Source organism: Phocoena sinus, chromosome 10 (assembly GCF_008692025.1).
Source record: "Phocoena sinus isolate mPhoSin1 chromosome 10, mPhoSin1.pri, whole genome shotgun sequence".
Taxonomy (NCBI): domain Eukaryota; kingdom Metazoa; phylum Chordata; class Mammalia; order Artiodactyla; family Phocoenidae; genus Phocoena; species Phocoena sinus.
Genome location: NC_045772.1, coordinates 80720770 through 80740063, shown reverse-complemented (window position 1 = coordinate 80740063; position 19294 = coordinate 80720770). Strand labels below are relative to the sequence as shown.

Sequence of the window (19294 nt, the reverse complement as noted above, 5' to 3'; positions counted from 1 at the left end):
TCCTTTCCCCAGGCTTGATAAACACGAAAGAATGCTGGACTCAACGATTGGTAGAGTCTCCATTAATGAACAGGGGAGTCTGGAGAAAACACATGAACAGGAAATCCAGGGGCACCTAGTGTTGTTTTTATCAGTCCAGGAATTCTAGACTTGCAAATTGTATCCTGTTCTTTTTCTGGCTAAAGAAAGGGCTTTAGTAAAAGACAAAGAACAGTGTGAAATCCATTAGAGGAATAAATCTGCAGTATAATAAGTGCCAGTCATCCAGACCATTCTTTTTAATAACTTGGTCACTTCTGTTCTTAGTTATGTTTAATTTGAATTTTATAAAGCCTACTTGTGTCTGGTTGGAGAGTAATAATTTTTTCTTGTTTTTTTAAGCTAATCTCTAAAAGATGTTATTCAGTCAAGACTAAGGGTGGGATTTTTGGCTTTTACTGTAGTTGTATCTCTCAAGTAGGATTTGTCTCTCTGAAGCTTAACATAACAGTAAGTAATTCTTTAGTTTTTAATCCAAAGGAAATTATTAGATATGGGACATATATAATTTAAAATCCATTAAACTTGAGTTCAGTTGCTCACCGTCATTTACAGAATGCCGACTGTGTGCTCAGCACTTGGCCAGGTGCTGTAATACTTCGTTACAAAGATGAATAGACATAGGTTTTGCTCTGATTTGGTTTTTAAACAGGGCTTGCACTCTTGCATGTATGTATAACTAGAATGGAAAGACCATAGTGATGATGGTTAAATTATACAGTGTTTGGAAGTTGTTTTTCATTACTCGATATCCACTTCTGAATCTTGGAGTTATAAACTCATTACGTCTTTATAATGGAGAAACCTGATCTTCTCTTTACCCCTCTTGTATAAAGACCTCAGGTTCAAAAATCTTTATCTAAAACAATTTCATATTTATTTCTGTACTGTTAATGCAAACAATTTCTGTAGTTTGGAATTGTTTTCAATTCCCTAACTTCTTTATGTTTCACAAAAATTTCCCCCAAAGTTTTTCTCAGTAATATTTCTGCCCACTGCTAGCCCCCCCAATTTTGCATCATCTGGGAAAGCCCAGTCAGTAGCAGGGCTTAATATTGGCCATCTCCTCTAGCCACTTTGAAGTGGGCAGAGGTGTCCTGGGCAGGATAGCAATCGATCTTTTTTTTTTTTTTTAAGATTCCACCTTATCCTTATGCCATTAAACAGTTAAATTGCATAACAGTTCTCTGTTTTGTTGCCATGCTTACCAAGCAGTCTTCTTCAGTCTGTACATTCAGCTTGTCTACAAGGACGGAGCACATTTGCCCAGAGATACATGTATCTGTTTCGTGTTCCTCAGTTTCTTATTGTGTGAATCAGCAAATTGCCGTTACGTCTTGTGTATCAGTCTCTTGTGAACTTGGCGAGGATAAAGGAGCCTCCAGAGTTCCCTTGTCCTGGGACGCTGGCAGCTGAAGGCCAGACCTTGCTTCTTGCCAGACAGAGCAGAGCAGCGTGTCAGCTGCCTTCCAAGGCCACACCCTGAGTTCATCATACATCTTTCTTTCCAACTTCTACAAATATTACTGATGTGTTATTTCTTTGTGCTTTTTTTCAAGGGGCATGGTTTTGTTTGTTAGTCTTTTCATCATTCACTTTTTGAAAGGAAACTATAGATAACTATAGTTGGGTCTTGACCTTTTTTCCTCCTGCAGATTGGCAAACCAATCTGAAAATTCTCTATCAGCTACAGATACTCTGGACAAATCAGAAAGCACTCTAAAATTTCTAGGTATTAATTACTCTTTGTTGGAGTCTCTAAGTCCCCCTCCCCCAGATATTGAAAAAGAGTAGCAGGCACTTTTTTTACCAGTGTTTAAAGATAACTATCTATAAATTTAAATTTTATATGCCTAAGAGGCTCCCTAGAATACTACTGCAAATGTTTACCTAACCCTCTTTTGAGGATTCAGGATACATATTAACATATTAATGATGCCAGGAAGTCTTGCAGTAAGAAACTTTGTATAATCTGGATTTCCTAAATTTATTTGAATTCCTCCACCTCTAGTCCATCCTCCCAGCTGCCCTCTCCTCACCAAATCCCCAAATCCCAATTAGCAAACACGATTTGGGTTGTTTGCTATATACAATCCCATTCCCTCTTTTCCTTTCTTTGACTTTTCTGCATGTGATCCTGAAACATAAAACACGAACCCAGGTGAGATTTCCGAAGACGGTATGGCAGCATTGCCTTAGGTAGCATTCCAAGCTTAGTGCTTGAAAATCACTTGGCCAGAATAATTCTTGAGCTTATTTTTATTACTGTTTAAAAAATAATGCTCACTGTCATTAAAGCACATTAAAAAATTAACCTAGATGCCTAAAATAATGTCTTACATTTGTATAATTTCTACGTTATATTATCTCAGATGGCCTTAGAGTAGGCCTGTGAACGAGGCAGAGCAAGTACTGTAATTCCTGTCTGGGCCGGAAAGTGACTTGAGTTCAGAGCGTTCTGGTGCTTTGAATAAGACCATGTGATCAGTTAGCAGCAGGACCTGGATTAGATCTCTAAATATCTGACTCCAAGGTTCAGTAAGTTTCGTTTTCCACAGTTGCCAACCTTTATAGGCAGTTTTTGCTAATTTTTTCAATGCTCCTCCCACACCGCCCCCTCCCCCCGCCATTTGATAGGTGGACTCCTTCACTCATTAATGCCTACTGTGTGTCCAATACGGTGCTATCAAGGTGAATGCTCAAAAATGATTCAGAAAAAGTTCTTGCCCAGAAGTGTTCCTAGTTTAGGGGGATAGGCGGGTGACGTGATCAGCGCCAGTCCTGGGAGTATTTGTTACAAATGGTAGAGAGCACGCTCGGAAGAACGCCGTTTGGCCCCTTCTGGTCCATCGATGTCTCTTCTGGCAGGGAACCTTAGAGAAGTCACCGCAGTAAGGCTTCAGACGAACTGGGCTGTAAAGGATCAGCAGGATGCCTGCAAATAGAGTGTAGGACGTAACTGGTTCAGGAATAGGTCCTGTGAGGGCTTGGAGGCATGAAAGGGCCAAGTATGTTGGGAGAAGAGTGAGTGGTGAGGAAGGGCAGCAGATAAGGCCAGAAAGGCAAGTTGGAGTTAGCACTTGGGTGGAGTTGGACTCTGCAGCTCACCAGCTGTGTGACTTGTCCAAGCTTCACTTCCTTTCTTTACCAGGCTTCTGTGAGGAAGAAATGCAGTCATGCCTAGGAGTGCCACTGCCTTAAATCCTCAGGCAAGAAAAGGGGAAAATTAATGAATAAACTCTCATCAAGTTTCTTTTAGATACCAGCACTCCGCGTTTGTGCGTTGTCTATGTTTATCTTGCTAAGCTAATTTGCTGTACGTGCCATGAACAATTTAAACAAGTAATGTCATCAGCTTCTTGTTATAAAAAGATTTATAGGGGCTTCCCTGGTGGCGCAGTGGTTGGGAGTCCGCCTGCCGGTGCAGGGGACACGGGTTCGTGCCCTGGTCCGGGAAGATCACACGTGCCGCGGAGCGGCTGGGCCCATGAGCCGTGGCCGCTGAGCCTGTGCGTCCGGAGCCTGAGCTCCGCAGCGGGAGAGGCTGCAACAGTGAGAGGCCCGCGTACTGCAAAAAAAAAAAAAAAAAGATTTATAGTAGTCAGCAGAGGAACAAGTTTATGATGTTAAAATAATCGACATAATGAGGCTGAAGCAGTAAATGGAGGTGTAAACCCACTAAGACAACAGTGGAACTGGGAGTTTGCCATAGTTAAACTGTTTACTTTCAACCTGTATTTGACTTGTTTCACATGAAGAACAAGAAAGGTCTTTGCATATACACACTAACAAACGTAGTAAGGTAGATAGCTGGGGGGAAGCAGCCGCAAGGCACAGGGATATTAGCTCGGTGCTTTGTGACAGCCTGGAAGGGTGGGATGGGGAGAGTGGGAGGGAGGGAGACGCAAGAGGGAAGACATATGGGAACATATGTATATGTATAGCTGATTCACTTTGTTGTAAAGCAGAAACTAACACACCATTGTAAAGCAATTATACCCCAATAAAGATATTAAAAAAAAAAAAAAAAAAGAAAGGTCTTTGGTTCATTCCACTATCCCTGGAGTACAGCCCAGTTGAGGTCGATATCCAGGGCTCTGTGTCTTTATGTAGTTAAGAAGAGGTAGGTGTTGGGGAATAGGTGGCAGATTTGGAAGAATACTTTTCAGCTAAGAATGCAACATTGGATGGTCACCCTGACAATCTGGATCTCCTCTAGGATAGTCTGTTATGATTCCCGTCCAGATAAGCAAAAACCTCTTTAATGTATGGAACCATTCTAGGTTTTTTGTTTGTTTTTTGTGGGGGTTTTTTTGGGGTCTAGATGTGGACTATGGTAGGCAAGTCTCTTAGGGTCAGTGCCCACCTATAGCAGCCACCAGAGATCAGTCTTACATTCCTTATCTTGTCTAATTGTCCACATTATCTTTTTTTCTTTTTTTGGCCACACCACGTGGCATGTGGGATCTTAGTTCCCCGACCAGGGATCGAACCCGTGCCCCCTACAGTGGAAGTGCGGACTCTTAACCACTGGACCGCCAGGGAAGTCCCCACATTATCTTCTTTAAACCAGCACTTTGTTTGCCTGGCTCAGTGGTTTTTAAAAGTTAGCTTTAAGTAGACAGACATTGTTCAGGAAAAGCCATAAAACTTCCATGTTGTCACCTGGCTTGAATCATACATTTTTGTTTCCTGCCTGGTTCCTACAGGGATTTGAGTTTCATTTGAATGTCTTAACTGTTAGGGTAAAATGTTGTTGACTAGTAGAAATTAAACCATTTCTAGAATTTGTTAAAAGGGATAGAAAGTGTTCTTTCTGTTGAGTAATTTGTGTCTCTGTGTTGTTCTAGTTTCTGTTACTATGGCAATGACGGCAGGGACCACAACCACCTTTCCTATGAGCAACCATACCCGGGAAAGAGTGACTGTGGCCAAGCTCACGCTGGAGAATTTTTACAGCAACCTCATTTTACAGCATGAAGAGAGAGAAACCAGGTATAGTAAAGGCTGGTCAGAATTTTCTGTGTAGTTAAACAAGCTGTTATACTGCAAGTGGGATGTAAGCATGTTGTCCATGAATAATATAAATATTGTGGGTCCCTGTATGCTGACAGTATACCTGGTTCCTTGTTTTATTTTCACAGAATAGTGTCCTGTCCTGGGCACCTATACACTTATATCACATGTCAATTGATGTTTTAAACAAAACGTTTCTAACCATGAAATTATGGTATATCTTTATACTTTCTTTTTTTTTTATACTTTCTTTTAGAGGGCTACTTAATGACTGCCTTTAATCCAGAAATATTTGGTGTTGTGTGTATATCAGTGGAAATGGGAGAATTATAAAAACAATGAATGACGTTATTTTGCCTTCAGGAAACTTATAGTAAGGGAGATAATGCACATGAATATTACATGAAAGGGTGAAAAGTATGCCCTTTGAGAAGGGCAAAGAAGGGGGAGATTGTTTTTGACTAAGGCCACTGGGAAGGCTTCATAAATGGTGGTGGCATTTAAACAGAGCTCGTAAGGAAGAGTACTATTTATATATACATAAAAGGGAGAAGAAAGAGGTTAAGGAGCAGGAGGAAGGATATCAGGGACAGAAGAAAGCACCTTTACTGCCAGGTCAAGGCACTGTCCAGTTTAACTCAAGCTGGATTTTTACCGTTTCCTGAGAGCCTTGGATGCTTTGTAGTGGAGCTATTTTCATGGTAGTAAAGAGCCTTGAAAACTTTTGAACAGAAGACTTAAATGATCACAGGTGTTTCTCTGGAAGATTACTTTAGTTGTGATGTACAGAGTGGATTGTGGGAGGAGGGATCAGAAACAGGAAAGGCTAGCGCTGTAGTCCAGGCCAGTGGAAGGGAGGCTTGCTTTAGGATTATGACAACAACAGGGAAGAACTGAGTGAGAAAGACAGAAAAAACACGGCAACTACCCAAATATGGTACGTGAGAGAAAGTAGTCAACGCTGGCTCTGAAATTTCACACCTGGGCAACCAGAAAGTGGTACAACCTAGTGAAACAGAACTCGAGGGGAAGAATCTGGTTTTGAACATAATTTTGGGCAGGTCCAACTACAGATTAGACGTGGCTGGGGAGAGAATTAGAACTAGAAAATGAAACTTAAGTAACTATTCGGAAGTCAACTTAGAGTAAGGAAATATAAAAGAGAGCTAAGAAACGTGGAGAATAGTGAGGAGAACAAACGTATCTTTGATCCAATTTCCTAAAGGAAGAGAGGAAAGAGAACTAAGAGATTGCCATCAGCAGAAATTCCAAAAGATTCGACTTAGGCAGAAGGAAAGTGATCGCATTCAGAAGATCTAAATGTAAATATGTGGCTAAATCTCAGCCAAAATTGACTGTGTAAGAAAAATCAACAATAATGATAATGTCACATGTATTAAAAAAAAAGTATTTTCCTGCAGTAGACTGTCAGTCAAGAGGGAAGTAAGTGGAATTAAATTGTTCTTAGAGATCAGTGTGTCTCTAAGGATAGGGACACAACACAGAAAGGGGTAAAGATTGGTTAATTTAAGGCTTTGACAAATTAAGTGTACATGTAATTTCTAGGGTAGCCACTAAAAGAATAAAAATAGAGTTTGTAACTTTCAAACTAATAGAAGGAAAGAAAATGGATGGGGGAAAAATAAGTTCAGAAGAAGCCAAGGGAAAAAGAAAAACTGAAATACCAAAAGGCAGGCACAAGTAGAAACCACACCATAAGTTAGAAATAAATCCAAACATGTAAGAAATTATACTAATTGTAAATGTGATGGAAGTCTCTGGAAGTGAGCAGATCATCAAGGGAGACTGAATAAAGTAAAAGAGAACCAAGGAAGGAAAGACCTGTATTTTTCGACAGTCACTCAAGTTATTCATCAGAATTTTAAAGGTTCATTGTCTTTTATTGCTGAAACCTTAAAATAATTCAGTTTTGCTCTCTGTTCCCAAACAAAGGAAAATAGGAATAAAAGTATCTACTGTTATTAAAAAAAAAAGCATGGTGGTGCCATGGAAGTCAAATTAAATAGTCAGCTATTTTCTAGAAGCTAATACTTTAAGAAACATGTGATGAATTTTTAAGGCTTAATTAACTGGGTAAATGCATAAGTCAAATAAAGTACCAGTCAGAACAAAGCATAAGGTCATTTTAGAAGGAAAGCTATTTTTTAGAAAGGTACAAGAGAAGTCCTTGGGTCTTCTCATTTAGGTATGGAAATGGATAGAAGTTATTGCATGTCTCCCTAGAAGGAGGGATAATTTACTGAAATATTAGCTTTGGCAAGGATTGAGGAAAGGGGACAGTAGGGATTTGCCAGAAGAATAAAGTTGTTCGTGTATTGATGGTCCTCCTGGGTTAATGGTCCTCTTACTCTTTGGATTCTTCCTGCAGAGAAGAAAACTCAAATCATTCAACAAGCAGCTCTGTGGCGCCCGGAGGTGCCTGATGGCAGGCACAGAATCCAGCATTAGGAACTTAGTCCATTGGAAGGGTTGGGCTTGGGTGGATAATGTGTAAAAAAAGATAAAAATCAGTGTGATTAGCATCAGGGTAGGTGCTTATTACTAGAATTGAGAAAGTCAGTGGAGGATATACTTTTAGGTGCTGATTTATGAACAGGCTTTAGGTATTTTTGTTGTGAATTTTCCATAAGAAATAAAAAGGATCTTAACAGTGGTTTAGAAAAGAGCTTATCTTTGGACATATTGTCATAAACAACAAATGCCAAAAGATTTGTATGATGGTTTCAATCCTCAGCCCTTATACCCATTTGGATAAATCCTTGAAAGTTAGTCTTTATCTGAGACGCTCCAAAACTAATTAGGACGAGCTCTCCCAGGTTTATCTTTAGGAAAAAGAGCAATACCATGGAAATAAAATACTAATGGTCACTTGGAAATGAGTTGCAAAATGTGTACCACAGCTATCTCTCTGGTTACTAGTTATTTCATCCATCACCCCCCTCACCCGTAGCTTAAGTAACTTTAAGGGTGCATTTTCAAATATTGAAGAACTGAACTTGGCTATACCTAGAAAAGCAAATGTTCTGGTAGTTAATGGGTTATTTTTTAATGTACGTATATGACTTTCCAATTTTCCAAGAATTAGAATAAAATATACTTAATTGCACTGAACATCTTTCTGTGATTAATTAGGAAAATCAAGTTTAGTGTTTAAGTGAAGCACTTAGACAAGCTCCTTTAGCTAATAAGCGTTAAAACCAAGGTTTGAGCACAGGGATGTCCACCTTAAAAAATTTTACTTTTAGTCACTGTAGTTACCTTTTTATACATCTAGTATAAACTCTGATAAATGTTAATGATTTTGGAGATTTGAACACTAGATAACAGAGTTTTCTGTATCAGAACATGAGTCACCTTTGCTAACGATTCATTTAGGCAGCTTTAGAAGTAAATTATTCATTTGGCTAGTATTGAGGCAGCTAATTCTGGACTGTATTTATATTTTGAGAAAGAAATATTTATATGTGCATATATGTTTATAAATATTAGTCACTATTCTTAGTGATTATTTTGATTCAACTTGAAAGATTTTTTTAGCATGGCAAACTGAGTGTAAACTTGAAAAAATAAATGTACATTTCTTAAATGGGAATACTTAGGTACATATTAAAATTTAAATAATTATTTTTGAAAAGGCAGAAGAAATTAGAAGTGGCTATGGAAGAAGAAGGATTAGCAGATGAAGAGGTATGTAAGCTATAATTACTATGACTCTAGTTAACAGTACTCTCTTATATAATTGAAAGTTGCTAAATCTTAAATGCTCTCACTACAAAAAAAAAATAGTTATGTGAGGTAATGGATGTGTTAACTAACTTTATTGTGGTCATCATTTCACAATGTACATTGTGAAATCATCACATTGTAGGGACTTCCCTGGTGGTCCAGTGGTTAGGACACCACACTTCCACTGCAGGGGGTCCGGGTTCAATCCCTGGTCAGGGGAACTAAGATCCCGCAAGCCCAAGCCGAGCGGCATGGCCAAAAAAGAAAAAAACAAAATCATCACATTGTATACCTTAAACTTACACAATGTTACATATCAATTATATCTCAATAAAAGGGGGAAAACTACTGTATGAAAGCAACCCCAGTGACTTTTTCTTTTAATGGTATCAGATGATTTTATAACTTAGATAATGTGGGTTTCCTATTTGAACATGGGGTTCTTACTTTGTTGCTGTGATGGAAATCTTTGAAAGGGGGCAGCTTTTTTTTTTAATTCCAAGAACATATATATATTCAGTGAATAGTATCTAGTGCGAGGAATAAGAAAAGAGGGCTTCAAGAATAATTGATCAGTTGCCAAATTTCCTTACATTTTTCCTAAATATTTCTTAAAACCACCCAGTTCACTAGTCTGGTGCCATGAACCCAGTGGTTTAAACTACCATGTATTTCCCCTGAAGAATCGCTGCCCCCAACTGGTCTCTCTTCCTCCATTCTCAGCCACATTCCCACTCCCAGTTTTTCTACACACGTCAACTAGGGTTATCTGTCAAAAACCAGATTTGACCATGTCACTCTTTTGCTTAATACCCTTCACTGGCTCCCAAGTACTCTTGGGATAAGGCTAACTCTTTAACATGGGTGTACAAGGCCCGTTATGATTTGGCCTCTGCTTCCCTGTCTCTAGCCTCATCTTTTGTCACCCTACCGCCAGGCTGACCAACAATGTCAAATTACTTTCATTTCCACGCTCTTGCCTGTGAACCTTTTCCTGTGCTTTATTTTGCTGCTTGGAACTCTTCTTTCCTCCTGCCTGAGTCTCATTATTCTTCAAGACTCTTTCCATCTCACTTTAGGCATCATGTCCACTGGGACAGAACTCTCTGTTCCTGTCCCTGTGGCAGCCTTAAAATACCATCTTCCCAGAGTAGAAACTCCTTACATCTCCAGGGCTGTCAGAGGGCGAGAATAAATATTTGGTGAATAAATGAACAAATGGACAATGGATCTCTTCCTAAAGAGTTTACAGATTGGAAGGAAAGATTACATGTGCGTGTAAAAATATATACACATGATAGAATGTGGCAAACTTTGAAAATATGGAGATTTTTTTTCCCCTGATTCAGGGGATCAGAAAACGTTTCATGGAAGAAGTAACAATTGATATGAATCTTAAAGAAATAGGTAGAATTTACATGATCGTTAAGAGGTATGTACAAAATAATGAATATATGAAGACTGTTGAACTTTAATAATGAACAACTGTATGAAAGCAGGTGTCCAAGGGCCAAGCAGGTAAACATAAATGAGAAAAGCTGGCCACACTTGTTTCATAGTGACGTCTTAGGTTATATTCTTTTGATCTAACATACTTTGCATATTCAACTCTTATTTTTTTTTCATTTCCACGAAGAAATAGATTCTTTTTTTGCCTTGTTGTAAAAGATTCCCTCCTCACAGTTTATCTTTTGATAAAGACGTACCACTTTTCACTTTACTGAAAGAGAACAAGAGCACCAGCCCGATTATACCTGTCGCCTGGTGACTGGCGCCTTGATAGGGACTGACCGGTCCCAGAGCTGCTTGCTGCCCACCCAAGGGGGCCGCACCGTTGGCCCAGTGAGGCCAAGTTCCTATTTTTCAAGAGAAGCTGGAAATCTGGACTTTTGTGAAAACACTCGCTTTTTAAAATATTGGCAAGTCATTAGAGTGATTTGAAGACAACTTGGGGTGGGCTTCCCTGGTGGCGCAGTGGTTGGGAGTCCGCCTGCCGATGTAGGGGACGCGGGTTCGTGCCCCGGGCCAGGAGGATCCCGCATGCCGCGTAACGGCTGGGCCCGTGAGCCATGGCCGCTGAGCCTGTGCGTCCGGAGCCTGTGCTCCGCAACTGGAGAGGCCACAACAGTGAGAGGCCCGCGTACCACAAAAAACAAACAAACAAACAAAAAACAACTTGGGGGCCCAAATCAAATGCATCTGTGAGTTGAGTACAGCTTGTAGCTTCCGGCTTGTAATCTCTGGTTCACACCAGGAAGTACTAAGTACATCTGGAGCTGTTTTCTTTGTTTCTCCTTAAATAACTTGTAGAAAATGTGAGGTGATTTTACCCCTAAAAATGCTCATTGGCCCATTATAACCATTTATAAAACATCTAAAATTTTTGGTAAAGGTATTTGAATTCCACAAATGCTTCTTGTTAGGCCCCATACTGGGTCCCAGGCTGTCACATTCTATAAAATAGACATGGTCTCTCAATCTAATGTACAGTATTTTGGAACTATCTTTATGTGGGGTGGGTCTTTTCAAAGTAAAATTGTTTTATAAAAATAAACTCATCCTTAATCCATTCTGTAATAGAAAGTTATTTGTGAAATAATTTGTGAAAACTCAGCCATATATAACGTGGCCTTAAAAAGCATTTATACTGAGATGAAGTTCTTAGCTGACCCCTTTCTTATCTTAAAACTTCTGTGTACACTGTCTTCTACAAACACTGAGCACCCTACAGATTGAGAGTTTGAAGAACGCCAATTTGAAAAGGAATGGAGAAAAAAAAGAAAATGGCGTACTTCTAGTTTCATCTCACTTAAAATCCCATCGAACATGGAATATTATTTACTCTAATGGAAAACCAAACTGGGCAAGTTTAAGCTGCAAGAGAGCCATGAGATGTTAAGTTTGTCCACAGATTTTTGTTGTTGTCTTTGGAGAGGAAAGAATGTGATTACCTCAAAAATGTTATTTGTTTTTCAAGGTGACTTAATCTACACAGGTTGTGAGCATATGTATCAATGATTTTTCATCGATTTTTTTTTTTTTTTTTTTTTTAGTTTAATGTGAACTTGTTTCAGCTCTCTCTGGACTACAACACTGACTCTAATATCATGGATAGATTTTTTTTTTTAAAGTACTATAACAATGTTGTAGGTGATTTCCCTTTTTTGTAGGATTATATATACCATACACTGTGATCTCCCTTTTTGCCATTTAATAGCTGTCCCCAAAACTACATAAACATCATTTACTTACTGCACTACACAACCTATCAAATACTAATAAGCATTATTTTCTTCGGCTGTCTCTCGTCTGTCAATTTTGAGCATAATTTATGAAACTGTGTGATGAGGTTATCTTTTCCATTCAGATTAGACAAGTTTCTGAACTACATCCAACTGCACACTGTTTTATAATCCATAAAGTCATAAATTCAGAATGCCTTTCAAAATTCTTATATTTGTTCATTTATGTAATTTTAAAAAGGGCTTGTGCTGTTTTGAAAGATGGTGGTATAGTGCCACCATGTGGCCTTTTTTTATTAGATATATAGTTGAAAAGCTACTTTTGAGCTCTCCTTTTGTTTTAATAATAATTCATTTTTCAACATTATTATTCAAAAGGCATTTTTAAACAAAGGTGGTCTTCACTGTTTTCACCATTGATGTGACTTTACTTAGCTGTTTAGATATTTAGATTGAAGACATATATCCTAATTTTATCCTCTTAGATTAACTTTGTTAGAGGTATCAGAATTCCGTTGCATTAATGATACATACTTGCATATTTCTTTCTTTTTTTAAAAAAATAAATTGATTTATTTTTGGCTGCGTTGGGTCTTCGTTGCTGTGCGCGGGCTTTCTCTAGTTGCGGCGAGCGAGAGCTACTCTTTGTTGCGGTGCGCAGGCTTCTCATTGCAGTGGCTTCTCTTATTGCGGATCATGGGCTCTAGGCGTGCGGGCTTCAGTAGTTGTGGCACGTGGGCTCAGTAGTTGTGCCTCAGCGGGCTCTAGAGCTTAGGCTCAGTAGTTGTGGCGCACGGGCTTAGCTGCTCCGCGGCATGTGGGATCTTCCTGGACCAGGGCTCAAACCCGTGTTCCCTGCATTGTAAGGCGGATTCTTAACCACTGCGCCACCAGGGAAGCCCATGCTTGCATATTTCTAATTAATAGTTCACCTTACCCTTTTGGAAACAGATGTACACAGGGGTAGGAAGGGACTACTCAGTGGTTATATCTTGTACTGCATTTAGGAGCAATGTTTCTGAACAGTTTCAGTCATTTTGACTTATTTTCTCCTCAGACCTGAACCACTGAAAGCTTGCTAGGGTTCAGTTGAAGATGAACCGGGGTTTAATTTTTTCCCTGATTTTGTTCATTACCCATCTATGTGACCTCTACTAGGAGAGGTAATTTGACATAATTCTATGTCAAAAAAAGAAAATTTTGTTTGGTGAGGGGAAAAATGAGGTTTAGAACAGTTAAATAAATGCCCATTCCAAGTGTAACCTTCAGGTATTTCATAATGTTTCTTATTAATAGTATTTTTTGTAATCTTTGGAGAATGAATTATGAAATTCTTGACTTGGATATTTTAAAGGATACTTTGTGTAATTATTTTTTTGTTGCAATTTCATATTTTCAAGAAGTTGTGTGACAAGTCTCAAGCACTTTATTAAAAAATCTGCCCAAGAATAAATTCTACCATAAATAAATCTGTATGGAAATACTGCTGTTGTGTTATTTCAGTGTCAGAAGTCTCAGTAGTTGTGACAGAGCAACCTTGGAAATTAGGGAATTGAAGCAAAGTAGATTTCCTGACAGAAAAAAATCAATATCAGAATACTATTAGCATTTCCTAAAGTTTAATTTTTGTTTTTGAATTAATTTAGCATAAAAATGAAAGAATATGTGAACTAGTTAAGATGAAATATTTAATGGAGTCTGCCTCAAGAATAAAGATTTATCAATTGTTAACAATTTTAAAATGTTTTTTTCAGATTATTTTATTTTTTTCCACGCTTAATAAATATTCAACTTTGGCAAATAAGTTATAGCACCAGTATATAATATTTAGATACATTACCCTCATTATAATGTATCTCATCTTTTAATACTATAGGCTTCCTTTGAAATAGTCCGATTTTAAAATCATCCTTTTTAACTGTCCTTTTTTAATAGAAAAAGTTACGTCGATCACAACATGCTCGCAAGGAAACGGAGTTCTTACGGCTCAAGCGGACCAGACTTGGCTTGGATGACTTTGAGTCTCTGAAAGTTATAGGAAGAGGAGCATTCGGAGAGGTGTGCTTCTTTTTTAAGTCGCTGCTGTTGAACATGTGCATCTTAAGATAGTTCAGAATATGTATTAAAATAGCTTAATATGTATTAAAGTAGTGTAGTATATTAAAATGTGTATTAAAATAGCTTAATTTTAATAGAATTTCTGAAATACCAGCAACAGCAAACTACAACACTGCTTTCTTTAAAGGAGCCTACCTTTCACTCCGAAACAAATAGTAGTGATTGTTTGATGCCATTTGTGATATGAATTTTTACATTCTAGGTTCGGCTGGTCCAGAAGAAAGATACAGGCCATATCTATGCAATGAAGATATTGAGAAAAGCTGATATGCTTGAAAAAGAGCAGGTATGAGCTCTTTAACACACGTAGCCAAAGGGGTGTCCACTGACTAGGTGTTAGAGCAAGTGCTAAAACTGGGACTTTTAGAAAGAAACCTACACATCTTACTATATAATCTGTAGACTTTTGGTAGCCTGCTTCGTTGTTTCTCAATTCTTATAGTTCAGATTTCTTCCAAATTCATAATCTGATTTACATGTCTAACAAAATACCACAGACTGGATGGCTTAAACAGCAGAAGTTTCTTTTCTCACAGTTCTGGAGGCTGGAAGTCCAAGAGCAAGCAGGGTTTGGTTGCTGGTGAGAGCGCTCTTCCTGGCTTGCAGACGGCCGCCTTCTCACCAGGTCCCTACATAGCCTCTCCTTGGTGTGTGCACAGAGAGGAGAGTGACTCTCTGGGGTCTCTTCATACAAGAACACTAGCCCTGCCCCTTACGACCTCACTAACCTTCAGTACCTTCTTAGAGGCCCGTCTCCAAACCCAGTCACACTGGGAGTTAGCACATCACCGTAGGAATTTTCAGGAGGGACAAAACATTCAGTCTGTAACAGAATACCTTCTTCTCTGATTTCAGTGAAAATAAAGGACAGTTCTCAGCTCTCTCAGTCCCTGTCACCTATCAAATAAGCAAACCAGTCTCTTGAGAATTTGCTGATTTTACATATTTCCAAAATCTGTAACCACTCCAATTTTGTACTCCTGGGCTCTCTCCATGTTTCCTGTGACTTGATGCAGTTTATGGGGCGGCCATAAATCTGAAAACATCAATAGTATTATTTCATGCATTCACCTGTATCTCCAGTCTGGGTAGAACTCTAAGTGAATATATGTGCTAGTGAAGGACTCAACAAGGGTACAGAAAGAGATGGCACCTCTCTGTACCTAATGCTTGATTTCAGTCTTTAGTCCCACCTACAGCTTACTTTGTTATTAGAGCAGTATGATATTGATTTTTATTTAAATATGGCCCACTTTAATTTTCACTGCACTGTTTCACTTTATTTCTGTTCCATTTATTCAAGAATTTATTACGTGCCTATGATGTGTCAAATACTGTTCTCCGTTCTGGGCACAGTGATTAACAGGAGAGACCTGATTCTTGTCCGCTGACAGCCGTGGGGACGGCTATTGGAAATAGTCATTTCTGATGAGTAGTATGAAGTAGTATGAAGACGGATTTTACAAAAGGATAAAGTGATGCAGATGACCTGGCTTTAGGAGGAAGAATGAGATGAGGGAAGGTTCTCTGAGAAGGGAATATTGATGAGAGACTGAATAATTAGAAAGTATGAGATCTAAGGATCTGGTAGAACAAAGATCCAGGGTGCAAATGCAGAGGACTTGTGGCAAGAATAATCTTGGCCTGCTCAGAGACGGCAAGAAGCCACTGTGGCTGACTTCAGTGAGGGGAAGAGTGGTTGGAGATGAAGGGGGAGAGGGAGGCAGGGACCAGATCACACAGAGCTTTGGAGGCCATGTGGGTCTTACTCCAAATGCAGTGGGAAGACATGTTCTGCTTAAACAGAGAAGCGTCATGTCTGATGGATGTTTTACGAAGATGAATCAGTCCCCTTGCTTGCTGGAAGGACAAACAAGAGTTGAAGCAGGGAGAACCCTTGAGAGACTGTGTAGCGATTCCAGCCAGGATGTGACTGTGGCTTATACAACAGCAAAGAGGAAAAAAGTCAAATAGATTAAGTATATGTTTCCATGGAAGAGCCAGCAGGATTTTCTGTGACATACTCTATGTTGGGGGGGTGAGAGGAGAAGTAAGGGTAGTGAAAAGGGAGGGAGGAATCAAGGATAATACCTAGAGTTTTACTTGGGAATGGGATGCCTGATGGTGTCAGTTTCTAATGTAGGAAAGACTGAGGAAGGAACAGGTTTGGTGACACTGGGAATCAAGTGTTCTCTTTGTGGCATATTAAGTTTGAGCTCCCTGTTGGATATCCAAGTAGAGATAATTATGTTGACAGTTGGCTAGAATATGGGGAGAAGTTTGACTGGAAATATAATTTAGGGACTTCCCCAGTGGCACAGTGGTTAAGAATCCGCCTGCCAATGCAGGGGACATGGGTTCGAGCCCTGGTCCAGGAAGATGCCACATGCCACAGAGCAACTAAGCCCGAGCGCCACAACTACTGAGCCTGCGCTCTAGAGCCCACGAGCCACAACTACTGAAGCCCGTGAGCCTAGAGTCCGTGCTCTGCAACAAGAGAAGCCGCCTCAGTGAGAAGCCCGCGCACTGCAATGAAGAGTAGCCCCCGCTCATCGCAACTAGAGAAAGCCTGCACACAGCAACGAAGACCCAATGCAGCCAAAAATAAATAAATAGATGAATAAATTTTTTAAAAAGAAATATAATTCAGAAGTAATCAATAGATTGATAGTATTTAAAGTAATGGGACAGATGAAATTGCCTAGGGAACAAATATAGCGAAGACAAGAGGGCCTGGATCCAAGCCCTTAGGGAACACTAGGCAGAGGAGAATCCAGGAAAGGAGACTAAGAGGGGACATCTGCTCAGTTAAGGGAGACCCTAGGAGAACATGGTGTTATGGGAGCCAGCAGAAGAAGGCGTTCAAAGGAGAAGGTGAATGGTCAAACATGTTGAAGGCTGCTAAGAGAGGGGGCCAGAGGAAGACGGGCCACTGGGTGTCACTGTTGGAGATTCTGAATAACTTGGGAAGGACAGCTCCAGTGGATCGGAGTGCCTAAGTGGAATAGTGGGAAAGAAAATGGGAAGCAAGAAGTGGAGAACGGGAGTGTAGATAAGTCTTTCACGTAAAGCAGAACAAAGAACAGTTTGGTAAAGAATGTTGGGGTTTTTTTTGTTGTTGTTAAGGCACTGCTGATTGGAAGAATCCATTAGAGAGAGAAAAATTGAAGATGCAGGAGAGAGAAGGCAGATAATTACGGGAGTACACAGGATGACAGAGAAGTGGATCTTTGCTAGGAGCTGGGACATTACGACAGGGAGGAAAAGCAGAGAAAGTAGGAACAAACGCAGTGTGGTTGATCTGGCGTGTAAAGTGCCAGGTTCCTCCTGAGTGCAAATAAGGGAGGTCATCAGCAGGAGGAAAGGAGGGGTAGGTAGCTTGCTGGAGGTGTAAGCGGAGAGAAGTTGTGAAACAGTCACAACTACTGACTCGAAGTGTGGGAAAGCAGACTTGCAGTTGAATGTCCCTTGAGATTTTCAGTCATGAACGTAAAGTGAAACCACTTGGTATCGTTGGGTGATTTTTCTCTGGTAATACTTAGTTGCTCTGGGGCAGGTACAGAATAGGCAAAAATTTGGGCCTAACTAGGGTTGGTATTTTGCCAGGCAAATACAACAGAGGGAGAGGAGGACAAAGGAGTTGAAGCTGTTTGCAAAAGAGTGATGGACCCAAGGCCGGGTGGAGAAAGAAATGAGGTTCTGAGGAGAGTAACAGAGAAAAAGTGGTGTAGGGTCCATGGAATGGAGATTGAAGTACAAGAATAAGACACCTGGGAGGATAAAAGGTGGGGATCAGAAACAGAGTTCCTTAAAGTGGAGATTTTAGAGGGAGGGCAGTTATTGGTTATGAAAAGGACAAGAAGATTACCACGGGTGGCTGAGGCGCAGTGGAGGAAAAGATGACTGGAGGTGAGGGAGAATGCAGGAGCTGTACAGATGGGGTATTTGGTGGTTCGTCCTTATGGATCTTGAAATTCACCCATGACTAGAAAGGATGGAAAGGAAGCTGGTGAGCCATGAGCTGAAGTCATGAATGACTGAGGGGGTTGACCAGGAGGAAGGATGAGAGCCACGGCACCTGACAGCATGCCCGCAGAGGAGCTGGGCATGAGGAAAGTGTCACAGTGGTTCAGAAGCAGCTAGGATGAGCAGGAAACCAAGAAACACGAGAGAGAAAGCAGGTCATTCCTGACAACTCACTCTGCAGGAAGACGGGACTCTCCGTGGACAGCCTGATTTCAGTTAGGATGAGAAGGTGACAGGAACAGAGATGCGGTGACAGGGGTTCTGTTGAACACAGGCTGATTCCAGGGGGAAGCGGTTCGGAAGACAAGGAAGGTCGAGATACTGAGCTGTGTTAGAGAATTGCAGACAATGATGGGAATAAGTGTCTGTGTCAAGATGTTGGTCCTCAGAGATGAGGACATAAACAGGAATCTTCTAACTAAGCCATATGGGATTAGTCCTGGGCCGGGTTTTAGAGGAAGAACAAAAGGCAGCGGTTAGTCCCAGCTGTCTTTAGTTACTGGCCACGCGTGGCTACTGGGCACTTCAGTGTAGCTAGTCTGAATTGAGATGTGCTGTGAATGGAAAATGCTCAGCAAATTTTGAAGATTTGGTGCAAAAAAAAAAAAAAGAGTGTAAAATATCTCAATTTTTATATTGATTATATACTGAAATTACAACATTTTAGATATATGGGTGTTACAGAAACTATATTGTTAAAAATAATTTCACCCATTTCTTTCTGTGTGGCTACTAGAAAACTTAAAATGATGTACGTGGCTTACATTTGTTTCTATTGGACAGCCCTGGTCTAGAATATTTTGCAGGAGAATCTCGCTGGAGTCCAACATCAAGTCTGTTTTGCACTTTGGGGTTGTTTTTTCCCCTATATAAATTAATCTGCCTTTGTCACCATTGAATTTCATTTTAGAAAACCTTTTCCCCACTCAATTCTAACATGTCATTATTTTAAGTTTTTATCACATTTACTTGAATGCTAACCACTCTGCAAAATTAAGTAGCAACTTTTCTCCCCACTATTGTGGTACTGGATTACTGTGCATGATACTTCCTATACTTTAGAAACATAGGCTCATTTTTGAAAACATATCCTGTAATCTGGCTTT

General features: G+C 39.9%; 1 protein-coding gene across 4 annotated transcripts in view; it reads left to right on the top strand.

The window, feature by feature from the left end:
• Positions 1-19294, top strand: part of STK38L (serine/threonine kinase 38 like) — an 80464-nt gene that overhangs the window by 50653 nt on the left and 10517 nt on the right. For all 4 annotated transcript variants that reach the window (XM_032644939.1, XM_032644940.1, XM_032644937.1 and 1 more), the window contains 4 exons: positions 4890-5034; positions 8712-8763; positions 13980-14102; positions 14365-14448. In XM_032644939.1, the coding sequence (XP_032500830.1) occupies positions 4901-5034; positions 8712-8763; positions 13980-14102; positions 14365-14448 (393 nt within the window). In that variant the 5' untranslated portion in view covers positions 4890-4900. The remainder of the gene's footprint in view (positions 1-4889; positions 5035-8711; positions 8764-13979; positions 14103-14364; positions 14449-19294) is intronic.